Source organism: Camelus dromedarius, chromosome 17 (genome assembly GCF_036321535.1).
Source record: "Camelus dromedarius isolate mCamDro1 chromosome 17, mCamDro1.pat, whole genome shotgun sequence".
Lineage (NCBI taxonomy): Eukaryota > Metazoa > Chordata > Mammalia > Artiodactyla > Camelidae > Camelus > Camelus dromedarius.
Genome location: NC_087452.1, coordinates 40,187,221 through 40,205,570, shown reverse-complemented (window position 1 = coordinate 40,205,570; position 18,350 = coordinate 40,187,221). Strand labels below are relative to the sequence as shown.

The following is an 18,350-nucleotide window of genomic DNA, read 5'->3' as shown; positions in this document are numbered from 1 at the left end:
GACTTGTCCGCCTCTGAATTTTGTCTCGTTCATGTCATCAGCTGGACTTTGGGGTGGGAATCCCAGAGAATCTACTGGAGTTCTATCTTATCAACATGTCACATAAGCAGCATTCCTGATCATATCCAAAAAGCCCACCTGAGTGGTTTTAAGAGCTCTGTAGGTCCTGAGCATTCTTACTTTTGAAAGTCCCACCTACAGCCTTATTACATCCTTCAAAATCCTTTACAGCCTATGTAATTTATATACAGTTGACCCTTGAACAACACAGGGGTTGGGGCACTGACCTCCCGCACAGTAAAAAATCTGCATATAACTTTTGACTCCCCCAAAACTTAACTACTCATAGCCTACTGTTGACTGGAAGCCTTACCAATAACATAAACAGTTGATTAACACTGATTTTGTATGTTATAGGCACTATACACTGTATTCTTACAATAAAGTAAGTTAGAGAAGAGAATGTTACTAGGAAAGTCATGAGGAAGAGAAAATACGTTTCTAGTACTGGACTGTCTCAATACCATAAGTTCACATCGTCTGTTTACAAGATGAATCACCTGTCAGAACCTATATCAATACTGTCTTACAGGACACAGAGCACTGTAGATGTTATTATATGTATTACCAACACTAGACATCACGAATGAAAAGATAATGGGGAAAAAAGAAATTCATACTTAGTCACAGGTAGAATGCTTCATGCATTGATAAAGAAGCAGCAGCAATATGATTGCATTATGGTAACCTAGTGTAATCAGTATGACCCCTTCACAGTAGCCTAACCTATGAACTAATGAATGAATCATTATAAAATTTTTGTGGCATGCAGTATTTCAGTCATATTCATGATAGAGTATTGGAAACATTGTTACTTAAAAAAAAACCCACTTATCTGTGATAACAGGCTGATATGTAGCTTCTCCAACTATGAGAGAGAGTAAGAGTGAAGACATATTGTATGGTAATGCAATTCTTTGAAAGCAAAGTTACAAAAATTACGCTTTATTAATTTTATATTACTATCACTCACCTTATATGCATGAAAGGATAGACTAGTATCTCACATATTTTATGCATTCATGACATATCTTTTTCTTTTTCTTTTTTCTATATTTTTAGGCCATGTGGTTTGTCTGAGTTTTTTCCCAAATTGTCACAAATCTCCAAAAAATTTTCCAATGTATTTATGGAAAGGAATCTGCATATAAATGGACCTACGTCTTTCAAACTCGTATTGTTCAAAAGTCAGCTGTACAATTAAGGAAGAGTTGGGGTGAACTGAGTTGAGTATAGTTGACTGGTTGGCATGTTACATTAAGTAGACACTTGTATTAGTTAGGTTAGGCTAGACTATAGTAGGTAACAAACAATCTCCCAAATCTCAGTGGCTTAACATAACACAAGTTTGTTCGTGACTCATTACATGGCCAGCATAGGTTGGAGGTGCTCTGCTCCATTTAGTCACTTGGGAACCAAGACTTCTGAAGACATCACCATTTTGCAGCTGCACAAATGAGAACATATGACTCCTTCAGTCTTCATAACTGGGAAGGAGTAAGCTGGAGAGTCTTGTACTGGCTCTTAAGTGCTTCATTCCAGAAGGGACAAACAGTCACATCCAATAGCCAGAACCAGCCACAAGCCCCTTCCTACCTGCAAGGAAACTAAGAAACATGGGGGAGCCCAGGACTATTCATGGCCAGTAAATGTCTCTGCCACAAAACTTATGTAATATTCATTGATTTTATATTGCAGTTTTCCTTTTATATTTTAGAGTCAATAAATGTTTTTTCAAGCCTCAAATATTTGCATGAAAAGCCATAGGCCCTAAGCACTGTTCCATAATTATAATAGTTTGTATTTACTGAAAACTTGTTATGTGATGGGCAATTCCGTGACAGAGGTAGAATTCCTGTTCCCACTCTACAGCTGAGGAAGTAGAGACACGGAAAGGGTGTTGCCTGCCCAAAGTCACACATCCGGGAAATGGCAGTGCCTGAATCTGTACCGCCTAGTTACACTGTCTTTAAGACACAAAGAGGAGATGGCCTGTGGGACATGCAGGATTTATCTTTTCTGCCTGTGCCAACACTTATGGTAACACTAATGAAAGAGGAGAGAAAAGAAAAGGGAAAAGCAAGACTCCTCCTGCCCAGTTCAAGGCCAATAGTGAGCAGTTCTCATTTTCTTCGCGGTATGTTTCTACCCAGCATGGTGCTATAAAGAGATAGGAGAAATGGGAGACGGCCTTCATCCTTTTGAAGCTTGAGATGTTAATACCCACTACAGTCTGCATTCTGATCAAATGGGATAAAGCACTTTCTCAAGCTGTGCTAACCCGATGGAGTTAATTTTGTTTCCAAATGAACATCTAACGTGATTAAAGAATGCAAGTTATTAAACAAATAGATAAAGCTCACCGAGGCAATAATTTTCATTATTGTGCCCGAAACAAACACAAAGGCAGACAATTCACTCGAGATGTCCTCACCCCAAGCCCGACAGAGATCTACAAACGTCCGAGGCTCAGCTTACCCATTCATAGTGCAGGCTGTTTGTTTCTGGTTTTATATTCAGTGTGTCACCAAGAATGGCAAACAAGACTGGGCAGCCCCGGAGCATGCACCAGCACACACACACCCATCACTTAGAGTAAGAAGCCGCACTCTGGAGCCCGTGCTGCGCCATCCCTTCTGCAGGGAGCTCAGGAACGGGCAAAACGTCTTCACGGCAACAGATGTCATAACAGTGATGCCCTTGGGAGGACGTATGTGGAACATTCTAGAGCAATGGGAATGTTCTATATCTTAAACTGGGTGGTGTTCACACATTAAAAATTCATTGAACGAAGCGTTTAAGATGTGTGCATTTTACTGTATATAAAGTATACCTCAATAAACTTGCTTTACTCTCTTCCCTCCCTGGAAATCACTAATCAGGTAGCATACAGTTCCAACATGCTGGGGTCAGACAAACCAGGAGTTACTTTTATCACACAATAGCTGGGGGACCTTGGCCAAACCACTTAAGAGCTCTAAGCCCCAACATTTATAAAAAGAGGCTAGTCACAATGCCTACCTTGAGGTGTTTCTACCTACACCTGCCTTAGTCCTAGACAGGAAAAACTGCATGCTGTATTCATAGATATAGATATAGATATAGATATAGATATAGATACAGATATAGATGTATTATTTGAAATATATATTAATTCAAATATATATTTATAAATTTTATATATGTATATAAATACATATAGTTATGCAATAATCTTGATGGCCCATCAGTACTGGAGACAGAATCATTAGCATCCAAAACCTGGCTCACAGTTTTAAGGGCAGGAAGAACTTTATCTTCAAACAGTCCCAAAGGTGAGTGGGGAGGGGCTCAAGGAGGTGCACACCTGGAACTTCAGCTTAGAAGCTGACCCTGCAGAAGTTATGGAGACAAACAGGAAAGAAGTGAGGAGCAAGGGGAAGCCTCTGCGTCCAGCAGGCTGAGGCCACTGTGTTCGGCTGTGTAGGCTGCACACTGCACAACTCCAGGGCTACAGTCCATGTGAATGGCGCCCCCTGCAGTTGTGTTGGGCAGGATCACTGTGAGAGGAGGCTGAGGTCTCACCAGCTGAATGTCTCACTTTCTCCAGAATTTCTTCTCTTGGGTCAAAAATCTCAACTTGGCTACCTCAGGTGAGCCAGTTACCTGGTGATTTCTCAAAGGAGCAACACCCATCACTGCAATGGGGGCTTTATTTTGCCCCTAACTGAGTGCCCTGCTGCATTCAACTCTACCCAGTAATATCCCAGGAAAACGTAAACCTGGTGGAGCCCACAGTGCTGGAGGTGTGGAGCCCTGTGCTTGCACTTGGGGAGGTGGGGACCCCTGAGTGCAGTCATGTTAGGGACACCCATCCCCACTGTATCTGCTGATAGTAGTAGTTGTAGTAGTAATACTGATAAAACTTCTAACTGTGACTTCTTTGGGGCTTTGATGTAGCAAAATTCTACAAGGGTGCCCAGAAAGGGCAGGGACTGAGGCCTGAGGGCTTATCATACCAGAACGAACAATTACCTACATTCTTAAAATTTGTAAAGCCTCAGAAGAACTTCATCCTTCATGCAAACTTTTTGCAAATTTCCCCATCCCCTCACGACCCAGGGAGATATAAGCTGAAGGAGATATGTTTAAAATGGTGAACCAAAATTTAAAAACAAAACAGTTTTCTCCAAAAGGGCAATGCTGAGTTTTACTGTCTCACCCCGATGTTACGGCAAAGGGGGCACCTTCACGGGCACAGAGCCCTCCTGGAAGGATACTTCGCAGCGTGCCAGGCTGGGGAAGCCAGGCCGTGAGGGGCGAGGAGGAGGGATGTTTTATTCTTCCATTAAAATCTGTCTTCTTCCTTATAGAAACATGTTCATTTTAGAAAGGGAAGAAATAATGATTGCCTCACCATAGAAATGAATTCAGTGCAGAAGTTCATTCATTTCTCTCATTTTTAAATTTTTCCTTTTCCTTCTTATTCTTTTATAAAACTCCTAGTGGATTTGCTATTGAAGTTGATTTTTGAGGCTTTTTTAAAAAATTGCCCAAAAGGGATTGCTCAAATTTTCATAAACACCCTGGAAAAATGAGACTTACAGCTTCTCAGGAATATGTGGATGGGAGAGGAGTGGGGCTAAGGGTGCAAATTCTGACTGGACAGGTTCTGCTTCTGTATTGCTCAAAGAGTGTGTGTTAGAGTATATGTCTGTATATTTTTATGGTTACTGTTATTTGGGGACTATTTCATAAAATCAAGTGAGACCACAGCTCTCAGTGGAACTGTTCACTGCAATCATTAAAACACCTTACAGTTCCCTTCAAAAACTCATTTACCAAATGACTGCCTTCCAAATGTAATAACACTGAAGCCAATATTCACTGAGCCCTTAATATGTGTCAAGCCTTAAGCTAAGTGCTTCACACATTCAGTTATTTCATCCTCAAAAAACCTCTATGAGTTGTATATAATCCCCCAAAACATTATTTTGTATAAACTCCATGAGTTAGATAACCCCCAAGAAAATCTTCTTGTAAAGGGTAATTTATAAGGAACTTGTAAAGAAACCAGTGGGGAGGGTATAGCTCAAGAGGTAGAGTGCATGCTTAGCATGCATAAGGTCTGGGTTCAATCCCTAGTACCTCCATTAAAAAATAAATAAACAAAACAAACCTAATTACCTCCCCCACAAAGAAAACTTAAAAAAAAAAAAAAAGGAAAGAAACCAAAGCAAAAAGGAGTCAAATAATTCACTGCAGGTTACACTGCAGCTCGGGACTGCAGCATTAATTCACAGGCAGGCAGCCCGTCCTCAGAGCACAGCTCTGATCCCCTACATTGGCTGCACTGATTCACCTGTTCCATCGCGAGGTCAATCATAAGAGCAATTTCCATCTGAGGCTCTCCTAACAGGCGACTGGACATTTAGGCAGGGATTCCACTTATTTGAAATCAATAAACATGGTGTCCACTATGCTCTGAGCTATGGACTGAGGCTAAGCGGCTCTCCAGGAGTTTGCAGTCTAATGGAGAGAAAGAATACATGACTCAAACACGAGGGAGCTTTGGCTAAGTAACAGAAGAGAACAAAGAGCAGAGAGTTAGGTCTTCTGTCAGCAGGGAGGACTAAGCAGATGTGAGCAGATCTCTTCTCCAGACAAGTGCATAGAAATGCTGCATAATGATACAAACAAATCATTAATACATAGATGAAGTCAAAATAAGTAAGGGAATGGTGCCACAGACCACAATGGTGCTGTAAACCAAATGGGAAGTTCCCATAAACAAACTGACTCCAGATCGGATGGTTTAGGGACAACCATAGAGGGAGGTGGGATTCAGGAAATAAAACAGTCATGAGAAACAGAGAGAAGCTGTTGCTACTCTCAGGCTGGAAGTGATAAGGGGAAGGACAGTTTTGCCATACTTCAAAGGATGCTGGAGCCCTGGAGGAGAGATCTCCACAGGCTCTACCATCTTGAAGAAATGTGGCTTCGGCCAGATAATGCAGCTTGGAGCGAGGAGGGAGGGGCAAGAGATGCTTGACCTCTTTCTTCTCCATTCTTACATCCCCTGCCTCCCAATGGCAACCTAACCACAAGGCAGATGGCAATGGAGCTTGGGTGATGCAGTTTGTGGGCCAGAGCAGGGGAGAGAAGGGTGGGAAATGCATCTGGGAGCAAAGGGCATGGCAGTATTCATGCCTGACACAAAGGACTTTAAGACGAAAAGCATTATTAGGAATAAAGAGGAGCTCTGCTTAATGATAAAAGGAACGAGTCATCTGGAAGCTATAACAATCCTGTACCTGTGTGAATCTCACAATATAGGTTTCTCAGTATATAGAGGAAACACCGCAGGAGACAAGAGCAAATATACTATCATACTGGGAGGTTTTAACATATCTCTCCCAGAAAGTGACAGATCCAACAGACAAAAATTTTCTAAGTCTATAGAAAAGTTGAACAACACAATAAGCTTCATATAATGGACATATATAGAATTCCACCCCCAATAACTTAAAACATATAGTGTTTTTGAAAACCATGCAACCGTCCTTCAGCTGGTGAATGGATAAACAAACTGTAGTATATCCACATAATAAAATATTATCCAACAATAAAAAGGAGTGAGCTATTGATACATGCAACGACATGGACGAATTTCAGTTGCATTATGCTGAATAAAAGTAGCTGGACTCAAAAGATTACATATTATATGATTCCATTTACATAACATTCTAGAGGAGCCAAAACAAAAGGAACAGAATACAGATTAGTGATTTCCAGGGATCGTGGATGATTGAGGGGCGACAGGGGGGCACTACAGAAGAGCAGAAGAGGATGCCAGGACTGTCCTGGTTCTATTGTGATAGGTAGTCCCTTGACTGTGTGCATCTGCTAAAACTTATAGAACTGTACACCAAAACCAGAAATGCTACTGCATACAAATTTTTAAATTACATTTTTAAAATATTAGTCTATCCAGGCTCAACAAAACGTATCTAGAAATTTGACCAAGTACATGACCACAAAGGCAATTTTAAGAACTATAAAAGATTAATAACATACATGCTAAATTTTCTAACTACAGTACAATGAAACTCTAAATCAATTATAAAAATTTTGCTCCCAAACCTCATACTTTTGGAAACTATGAAAATGCATTTAAAAAGAAATCAATGGGTCAAAAAATACCATAATAGAAATCACAAAATATTTAGAGCTAAATAAAACCAGAAGTGTTAGTTATGAAAATTTGCGGAACATAGCCGAAGTGGCATTTTGAAGTGAGGAACACAACCTTAGTTGCCTTAGATTTTATGTATAGAAGACAGGAATTTTTTTTAAATAGTAAGTTAACCATTTTGCTCAAGAAGTTATAAAAAGGACAACAAAAAAATTTAAAGTAAAAAAAAAGGATATTTTTAAGAACGAAATTAGCTGTAATTGTAAACAAAGGCACAGTGTAGAGAGGCCTGTTAATAAAATGACAATAGAATTGTGGCTGACAGCCAGACAAGAAAACTATGAGAAGAATGCAGAATCCAATCAGGCAGAAGAAAGATAATCTGGAGCCAGTCAGAAGAAAATTTGGCAAAGTCCAGCTAGGAGTGTAGAATTTCATTCCCCCAAATCAGGTGATAAAAAATGGAGAGATTGTAATTAAAATTGGTGCCCAAAGGGACAAGTGAAGCACTTGTTTATAAATCTTAACCCACCTGAAAGGTTTTGGCTGTGCATCCAGGCTCACCCATTCTCTGGCATAGACACGGCTCAGTTCTAAGAAAGGGTGTAGTATTTGCCAATCTGTGACTCAGGCAGAATTGGCCTACAGCACAAGTTCCCAGGACCCCCAAGAGCTTTTCTTTTTCATGGGTTTAAGCTACCAATATTTAATGCATTTGCATTTAAACCTAGGAATTTAAAAATACTTTATTCATTTGAAAATAACAATAATAAATCCAATACAACATTGTTTACAAACAATGCAAAGTGGAAAAAATCCAAATATCCACAAATACAGAAAAGCGTAAGGGAGCTATAGTTTACTTATACAATAGAATACTACACAGCTTATTTCTAACTAAATCTATAGATAAAGACATAGATAAATCTCGGGGGAAAAAAACCTTTTGAATGAAAAAGGAAAGTGGCAAAAGAATAGAATACATCTACTTAAATTTTTTAAGGCAGAAAAAAAATTAATGGGTAGAAGATCTTGAATGCCAGGCTGAATTTGGACTTATTTCTGTAGACAGCAAGAGTTCATTGTTGAATGAATGAGTCATCAAAAGATTTTGAGCTGGAAACCCACAGCTCTGCTATAAGATTCATCTAGCAGGTTCTTAACCACACACAGAACTCAGAGGGCTGGTGTCCTTGCATGGGTGTGTGTGTTGGGTGGTACTTCTTTATTTTCAGGAAATGGAATATTTCCTTCAATGATGAGGATAGTCAACAAAGCACAATGGTATTGGCAAGATCTGTGACTTTGTCACTGATAGAAATCACAGATATTTTTATGTCACCTTATAGTTGTGGTAGATGTGTTAAATATCCTTTATGCTTATCACACTTTGGAATTAGAGTAGGCATTAGATCTGCTGCTGGATCGCATTTTTTAATGAGTTAATAAAGAAGCACATACATCACAAATTTGACTCCTAAAACATTTTGAAAATGCATTTCGATATTAAGGTTTCCTTTGCAATTCTATGGGTTTCATTTTATACATTTAAAAAAATGATTCTGAGAATGTCCATCAGCTTCACCAGACTGCCGAGAGTCCATAGCACAAAAAAGGTGAAAACTAAGTAAGATGGCTAAGAGGGAAAGATGAGGGCAGATCTTGGAGGCTATGTAAAAATCTGATCCAGTGGTGACAGGGCTGGGGTGAGGGTGAGAAGGACGGGAATAAAGCTCAGTCCTCCAAGTGTCTGACTCATTTCCTGCCCAGAGCCGGCACCTAGCACAGTGCCTGGAACACAGAGGCGACCAAGTCAAATTTGTTACATGAATGGAAAACGGAACTGGTGTGGGAGGCTCATGAGGTGGAATACACTGGGCTGGTCCAGTGAGTAGGCTTATGAGGTTAGAAAGACGGGTCAAAGGGGATAGAAGGTGTTGCATCAAACCTGCCTGCATTCAGTGAGGTCTGGCACTAGAGCAGGTGTAGGGAGCTGGAGACTTGCGGAGAGCTACAGCACGTAAAGGGCTCATTTGTCTCACGAGCCTCCAGAGAGCTGGGAATCACACACTGGTCTTAGTTTTTAATTTCACTGATCTTGTTCCAAATTTGCCTTTTCTCCTTTATAAGTGGGACTTTTGAGCCATTGTTGCAAAGAACATTTTTCAGTCTTCCTTAACGTCTTCCACAAAAGCAGGTTGGGACAAAACTTTTTCTTGCCCAGAGCTTCTATTGCAAGACATGGCTTGCTCTATATAACGTCACCCCTGCAAGTCCAGGATCTGGAGCCACAGAAATCACAGAATTCAAGAAAAGGCAATTGGATTTTGTAATGGTAAATTTTATGTGCTAACTTGACTGGATCATCAAATGCTCAGATACCTGGTTAAACAAATACTGGTAGAGGAAGGGAAATACACTCTCTGCCTGACCATCTCTGAGCTGGGACATTCATCTTCTCTTGTCTTCAGACATGGACTCAAACTGAAACTTACACTGTCAGCTCTCCTGGTTCTCAGGCCTTCGGACTCAGACCAGAATTACACCATTGATTCTCCTGGGTTTCTAGCTTGTCAGCTGAAGATCCTGGCACTTCTCAGCCTCCTTAACCACATAAACCAACTCCTCACAATAAATCACATATAGATTATATTTACATATCATATATATAGTATACATCACATACATGATTTTACATATACACATATAAATCCATATATATCATATATATGGTTTTATATATCATATACACATATGTATTATTTCATATATGTGCATATATATATGATTTATATATATATATGTATAATTGGTTCTGTTTTTCTAGATAATCCAGACTAATATGGATTTTTAGAAATACCAGATGGAAACAATCTTCTTGGTCTACAGTGCTCCACCTACAAAAATGTTACATAACCATAAATTCAGAGAAAACCATTCCCATTGTGCTCATGACGTACATCATTATTTTGAAGCACTGAGCTTTCAAAACCAATGGAATCATACACAGATTCTACGCAATGCCTCCATTTCACAGTTAAAAAGACCCAAGCAAACCTGAGGATTCTGGAAGTCTAGAGATGTGTACAGGGTCACGTAGATACTGGTAATAAGAACAGTTGAGCCTAAAAGCCAGGTTTCCTAGATAGCAGTCTAGCACTCCCTTGGATAACCCAGTTGTCCCTCTGGTCTATATTTTAGATAGCTGTGAACTATCTACAAATAGAAATCTTGTATTCAACTTAGATACTACAAGACGCAGCATGCAGTCAGAAACAGTCACTTATAAAAATGTGGAGTTTTAAATGGAAAGCTGGGGGAAAGTTTGTGTCACATAAGATAGTCAAAGGGTTAATATCCTTAATTTGTAAGAGTGCATCCTGTTCTTTCAACACATATTTATTGAGAGTTCATTAGCTACTTGACTGTGGTAGACATTGAGAATACAATGCTGAGTAAGAACAGCATGGTTTCTACTTGCATGGAGTTTACTGTCTAATGGGCAGAGACAGACTTATCAGAAATTACTGTTGGGAAAGGCATCATGAGCAGCTTCTTGCCTCCTGCCTAGAAGGGCTGCCCTGGGCCTGGAACATTACCTTAAAAGAGATGAAGAGCCCTCACAGCCTGTACTAGCCATACCTCTTTGCTACAGAACATCTTCCCCTGTTCCAGGTTTGATGTGTACTTCTTTGTTCTGCTTGAGCGTGTGGGTCGATGGGCCTCAGGCATGCCCCCAGCTTTCTGTATTTCAGACCCCCGGGGGAGGTGGAGGGGCTCTTTCTCCCGTAGCACAAAAGGGGTGTGTGCAGGTCGTGGCTGTGGGATAAGATCTGGCCTGCCAACCGTAGGGGATGGATGCTGGCTATTGATGCTCCTCTTGCTCTGTCTCTTGTCTATGGGAGGAAAGTGTTGTTCCATCCAGAGCCTGTAAGAGTCATGACTTTCTTGGCAAACCATGCAGCTGGTTGACATCCTGGGACTCCTGTTCTTGGTAGTAGGCAACAGATATCACTTTCTCAACAATTGTCACAACAAAACAATAGCTTAAGGAAAGGGATGCCCGCTGAGGAAGCATTAACTTCCTCTAACTGAGAGACTGACCCATGCTGGATATGTGACCCAGGTTGGGGAGTGTCAGGGAGTATCAATGAAGTGACTGTGCTGAGAATAAAAGTATAAACAAAAGCCAATTAGGGAAGGATAGAAGAAGGTGCAGACATGACAGGCAAAGGAAATTATGTGCAAAGGCAAATATGATATATTTGAAAAACTAAGACTAGTTGGTGCTGCTTTTGTATTCACTAATTTGTTTTATTGTTTAGATTTCACATATATTACACAGTATTTGTCTTTCTCTGTCTGACTTACTTTACTTAGCATAATGCCCTCTAAGTCCATTCATGTTGCTGCAAATGTCAAAACTTCATTCCTTTTTTATGGCTGAGTAGTATTCTATCATATATACATACATATACATATATATGTATGTATGTGTATATATATATATATATATATATATATATATATATATATATATATATATCTCACATCTTCTTTATCCATTCATCAGTTGATGGACATTTAGGTTGCTTCTGTATCTTGGCAATTGTAAATAATGCTGCTATGAACACTGGGGTGCATGTATCTTTTCAAATTTTCTTTTCTTTTCTTTTCTTTTTTTGGATATGTACACAGGAGTGGAATTGCTCGGTCATGTGGTAGTTCTATTTTTAGTTTTTTGAGAAACTTCCATACTGTTTTCTATAGTGGCTACACTAATTTATATCCCACCAACAGTGTAGGAGGTTTCCCTTTTTTCCTCATTCTTGCCAACATTTGTTATTTATATTCTTTTTGATGATAGCCATTGACAGATCTTTTTAAGTTTGCTAAACAGAGCCCTTTTTCTAAAATCTTATTTTTTGCCATATTTATTGACCATTTATTCTTTTGTAAGTTGGCCAGTGCTTGTCATTTGTCGATTTTTCTACTTTTGATATTTCTATAGATTTGTGTGACCTCATTATATATCATGATGTTTTACTCTTTGCTATTCACATTTTAAAATATTTCCCAATTTATCCTTTTTAAAATGTCTTTTTGAAAGTTGTTTTACATGTTTATGATGCAAATTTGTTTGCTTTATCTCCCTGCTTTGATCTCATGCTAGAAGAGGCTGTTCCTTCCCAAGGATTATAAAAATGTTCTCCTCTCTTTTCTTAGGATATTGAGTCCTTTTTAATATTCAAACATTTAATCTATCTAAAATCTGTTTTTATGTAGAATGAGTGATTGGGATTTTTTCCCAAAATGTAAAAAGTAGAGGTTTCAACACCAGTTACTAGATAATACACTTTTTCAATCTCTCGATGTTATACTAGGTCCCATACCCATTAATTAGTCTGATATTGAACTACCTCTTTTGTTCTTTAGATCTCTCTGTACATTCCTGTACCCAAACCAAGAATTAAACTGTTTTAACTATTGTAGCTTTACAGTATGGTTTGATGTCTGGTAAGGCAAATCTGTATTATTTTAAAATCAGGAAAAAACCATAGAAGTTTGCATATGTATGTGTATGTATACATGTTTGTTCCTGGGGGTGGAGGGTTGATGGAGTAGTGTGTGTGTGTATGTGCGTGCGCATGTGTGCATGTGCATTCTTACACATGGAAGGTTGATGGAGAAATGCCTTTAAATGAATAAGACTAGTTGCGGAGCTGCAAGTCTGAGACAGTGCCTAGAACAGAGAGTTTCAGGAAAGTTTGGAAAAATAAAAGTAGCTTTAGGATCTCAAAGGAGGTGAGTGCTCACACTTCTGTGGCCTGTAGACTGAAGGCAGAAAGGAAAGCTGGAGACAGGGATCGATCTCTGTTACTTCTAGACACTAGCACCAACTGCATTTCAAGGCCCCAGCAACCAGGAAACCGGTGGGATGTTGAGGTCAGCTGTTCCTCCCTTCCAGCCAGTGTTACTGACCCCAGTTCTAGGTGCAGTGTCAGCAGCTGTTTGTGGGTTTCCGGCCCTCTGGGTGCAGAGGGTCCCTCATCTTTCAGTTGTATGCTTTGTGTTTCATTGGCCCACAGCTTTTAATGAAAACAAATCTTGCAAGTCAGCAAATATTCCTTGAATGTCTGACACCTTCACTGTAAATCCTGTACAAATCTTCTGCAAGGGCCCATGTCAATCAAAGTCGGAGAGAGTGACTGGTGTTCTTGTTTACCATGTGTGTAAGCACACACACCTAGCTTGGGGCCCTTCTCTCTGGGCTCAGAAGTCTCAAAACAAAGGCTTTCTTCTCTGAAGGCCCTCTTATCTCATAGTGGGTTTGGCCTCACCTGTACAGGACAGGAAACTAGTGGCACACAGGGTCTAGCTCTCCAGGACAGAGCTGGGCCTCAGCTCTTCCTTCCAGGCACCAGGAGCCACAAAGAGGGGTGGTCTAACCAAAGCCTGCTTAGGCCTCTTGCTGGGATCATTCTGAGAGTCCTTGGGGTCACTGCTGCTGCATTAAAAACAGACTCCTGGGGCATCTGAATTGCTGCATTTTTATCACCTTTCCTATTTGGCCTCTCCCAGGCAGTGCTTGTCCTGAATTTTGGCCTAATGACACCCTTATAAGACACGGTAGGGGAGAGCATTGCTCAGTAACCAATGAGAACGTCGCTGGGCACAGCCAAGGTGGTTCTGCTAAAATATACGAGAGGGAACGTCTCTACATTACTTTGCTCTCCCGGTCCAAGTGACCCAGGACCAAATCTGCTTATTTGCCTCACTTCCAATATTACAGGTGTTTACTGGCCTCCTCTCCACGGAAAGATGGGGCACAGGGCCGACCTGTGCGCACCCACTGAGAGCCTAGTCTCTGCCCTGCCCCCACTTCCCCTCCACTTAGGCTTGGTGCGACGGTAGAGAAAACTAAGAGAGATTATAAAAGGCTCTTGACACCCCTCCGCCCCCTCCTCCAGGTAGGCCCGGGGGAGATCGCGGGTGCAGGGCCAAGACCTCGCCGAGCCTCCCATCCCCCAGCGCCGACTTCGGGTTGAGGTGATGGTGAACCTAGCAGTGGGAAGGTGAAGAGGTGCCCCGCAGGGACCGGCACCGGGGGCAGGCCCGGTCGCGGAAGCCCCGCCCTGCCCTGCCCCGCCTCCCCCCGCCTCCGCAGGACCCTGCTGCACGCTGGCCGCCTGGCCGGCACTGCCGCAGCGCCGGTCGCCTTCATCCGATCGTCAGCGCACAGGTGAGGACAGGGGATCTTGCGCCCGAGCCACCACGGAAGGAGCGAGAAGCTTCATAAGGCTGAGAACAGGGAGGGAAGGAAACGGAATCGGATTCCTCAGGGGGCCAGTGGGAGGGACCGAAGGACGCGAGCCCCACATCCTTGGGCGGCAGGGAGGTGGTCCCTACTGTGCCCAGAGACGTGGACGCGTCTTTACGGAGCGCTTCTTCGGGTCTGGAGATGCGCTGGGCTCTTGGCTACCTTGGCTGTGCCGAGACGCAGTCCAGCGTGGGGCCTCCCAGATTCTGGAGCGCTGGATCCCGGGGACCCGACATCCCTTTGCAATAGTCGCCAGCCAGCAGCCACATACACCCGCCCTGGGTCTTGAAAGGGTGACCTCGGACTCGCGGGTCACGACTATACACAGAAACTTTCCCTGTTGGTGTCCTTTGGAGAACAGCCCTGTCTCTGCTCTGTGGATGTTAATAATCGGTGGAAGATTTGTTCTGTCCAGAGAGGTCTGTACAGGTGAGAAAATCCGCAAGAAAAGCTTGATTTCTTTTTTGAAGTTTTTTTTGAGTTTAAAATTTCAGCAAACCCCCTCTTTTTCCTTTCCTTGCATCTTGGTCGGGGGCGGGGGTTGGAGGGCGTGGTAGATGATGATCCTACAATGTAAGCCCAGCTTCGGGTCTGTCTCGGAAGTTGTAGGTTCATCTGGCCCCGAGAAGGTTTTCCTTTGGGAGAAGTGAAGTGGGCTTGTGTTTAACACAGTGCAAGTTTTTGGGAACTTCTTAAGTCAGGGGCCAGGGACACGCTGTCATTCTGTGCTCTCTCTTACCTGCAGCTGGAAGGAAAGATGTTCACTGGACTGACCCGCCAACCTTGTGAGCAAGCAGGTTAGTGTCGCTCAGCAGCAGCAAGTGGGATTTTGTCTCATCACATAAGAACCCCAGCTTTAGCCCACAGGTCTTCATCCGTGTCCCCCTGCTAACGACGGTTTAACCCCTTTTGTGTGAGGCTCAGTTGCTCACTCGGCTTTCACCACCAGCATTTCTCAGATAGAAGTAATTCTTTTCATCAACGCTACACAAAACAAGGACTAACATGCTTGTTTCGCTCAAATGGTTTTTCCGGTTTGCATAATCCATTAATTTGGCCCTTGTGGTTTCCCTTACCCAGCTGTGTGTTAGGTCTGCTTTAGAATATTGTTGATTTTGTGATGAACTGTAAAGTACTTGGATCTTGCCTCTCTTTCCATCCAAGTGTTGTTGCTGGCACGGCGCCTACAGCACACACACCACCCCCCACCATAGGTCAGTGTTGTTACAGTTGATACTGCAGGCACATGTGTAGAATTCTCATACACACTCAGACACGCTTCCAAGCTTGCCCTGCCTGCCTGCCTCTAGAGCACGTTTTGCAGTTGCTCATGTGGAAGCCCAGAAGGGGCACCTGGTAATTACAGTGTTTCTCCAGGCCTAATGACAGCACAGCTTTAGGCTGCATTCCCTAGATGAATGAGATCTGGTCTAGTCCATTTTGCTTTGTGATAGGCTTTTCTGCTTGGGCAAGGGTTTGTTTAAGGTAATCATAGCTTTTTACCTGAAAATTGCTGTAGCGCAGAGTAAGTACTTAGGAGGCCAGCACCGTGGCTGTGGTCAGGAGACTGCTTACATATCACCCTCCTCCCGCCCAGTGGACAGATGTTCTTTAATTGTGCCCCTAAATTGGGTATTCAGAACACTCTGAAATTTTCACATATATACTGTAACATCACACATGCAGACTAACTTGTTACATTCCTTCCAAAGGACAAGTTTAACTGAGCAGATTAAATCTCTACCTTGCCTTGTTGTTGGGGGCGGGGGGGGGGGATCCCTTAAACCTCTGTAACTTACGCTGGCATATGCGTTCTTTAAAAGCTGATCCAAAAATTTGTCTCTATAGATAAACCGGTTTCTGTCTGGGTCATTTCCTTTGATTGAGAATCACAAAAAGATTATCTAGACCACTTCAGAGGCTCTGAAGGTCAACTTGACAGTGGTTGGCCTCCCTCCAGTTGCTATGACGAACAATTCTGCAATGAGTAACTTTGTGTATGTCATTAAACACATGGGGCTAGTTCTATGCAACAAATTTCCAGAAGTGATATTGTGAGTAAGATGGTATACACATTTGTATTTTTGACAAATATTGACAAATTCCCCTCCAGTTCACTCCCAGTGGCCAGACAGAAGAATTAAGGTGTTAAATGACTACCTTTGATATCAGGAAGTGTCTGTGGCTGAATCTATAACTGCAGGGGAATCAGATGGCGTGGTTAGAGTTGGCCATTCTGAGCTATTGAGACCCACTGCATGACTGGCCTCCCCATGCAATGAGTATTGGGATGTGACTGGATATTGAGGCTGAATCTAACTTTACATGGTAGTATATATATGCTCTTTTTTTCTTCCAGGAAAATGTCTCCTAGAAATAATGAAGGACTAGAGCTTAGGCTATGATGACCTAGAAGTGGGTGTTCTGGAATAGGACAGGAGCTACCCCACTGCTGTTCAATAGAACTTTCTGTGATGGTGGGAAGGATCTGTAGCTACACTGTCCAATATGGTAGCCACTTCTGGTTACTGAACACTTGAAATGCAGCTAGTGAAACTAAAGAACTGAGATTTTTAAACTTTATTTCACTTTCATTAATTTACATTTAAATACCCAACTGATGAGATACATATTTGGATTCTCCAAATTAATGATCTTCCTGTTACTCTAGTGTTTATCATATTTCAGCCATTTGGGAATCACCATTTATGTTTATGCTACAGTAGTTCTACAATACTATTACTTAGTCAATATTTTAATTAAAAGTCTTTTTAAAAAATTAGATGTAATTTATATACAGTGAAATGGGTAGATCTTAAGTTGTGTTCCTAAATTGGGTATTCTTGTCTTTCAAAGGATATGTTTTTAGGATAGAGACGATTTATTTTTTAAAAAATTTTAAGGGAAATTGTGCCTAAGGAGATGGTTTACTTTGATTTTCAATTTTTCCCAATGGACTTTGGAAAGTTTGATAAATTTTGACAAATGCACACACCCATATATCCCACAATCCTATTAAAATATAAGAGCACTTCCATTACCCCAGAAAGTGCCCAGGTGTTCCTTCCCAGGGGAGCCCTGCCCCAAACCCTTGTGGAATCACTGTTCTGATTTCTATCACCTGCCTGTTTTAGAACTTCACATAAATGGTATCATTTCAGAAAGTTTCTTTCTTTTTTTTTTTTTATGAACCTATTTGCTACTTTATTTATGAAATTTTCATTAGCCCACCGGTTTGTTAAGACCCAAGTAAGTATCTGCTCATAAGCATGTAGTTAAGTAATATTAGTTAAAGTTTAGTAAGTAGACATACATTATCTATTATTAATATAATACATATAATTATAATTAACTTTATTCAGGGGCTGTATACTTAGTAGAAGACTATTCATCTGCTACATTTTTTCTTTTGCTTTTAAATAGGTAGATATAGTTTACATGTTATGATTAAAACACAAACACCAGAGATTACATGACCCCTTTGGGAAGGAACACATGGATTGCGGCCTAGTTACTCTTAGTTTGTGAAGATGTAGGTGAGACTCTATGCCTTCACTATAGACACAGGAAAAATGACTGTGTTTGAATTCTTACTGAGAACACGTATTGCCTGACAATGTCACCATGTACTGAACTTTATCATAAATGATTATATTTGAAATACAATGTTAATTTCTTTTTATTTATCTGAGATTATTTTAAAATGAAATATTATATCACCTGCTTTAATAGAAAACCCATAGTTTTCAAATCTACACTGAAACAAATGTTAATGGAAATCATCTCAGGGACGAC

General features: G+C 41.2%; 1 protein-coding gene and 1 long non-coding RNA gene across 4 annotated transcripts in view; one reads left to right on the top strand and one right to left on the bottom strand.

The window, feature by feature from the left end:
• Positions 1 to 18,350, bottom strand: part of LOC105084630 (uncharacterized) — a 128,448-nt gene that overhangs the window by 67,231 nt on the left and 42,867 nt on the right. The gene's annotated exons all lie outside the window — the stretch shown is intronic.
• ENTPD3 (ectonucleoside triphosphate diphosphohydrolase 3) overlaps positions 14,421 to 18,350 on the top strand; it is a 31,609-nt gene continuing 27,679 nt past the window's right edge. Inside the window, exons 1-2 of one of the 2 annotated variants that reach the window (XM_031470019.2) lie at positions 14,421 to 14,477; positions 15,301 to 15,352. In XM_031470019.2, the coding sequence (XP_031325879.1) occupies positions 15,313 to 15,352 (40 nt within the window). In that variant the 5' untranslated portion in view covers positions 14,421 to 14,477; positions 15,301 to 15,312. Of the gene's footprint in view, positions 14,985 to 15,300; positions 15,353 to 18,350 lie in introns of both variants that reach the window. The other variant, XM_010974789.3, reaches the window with a different exon arrangement.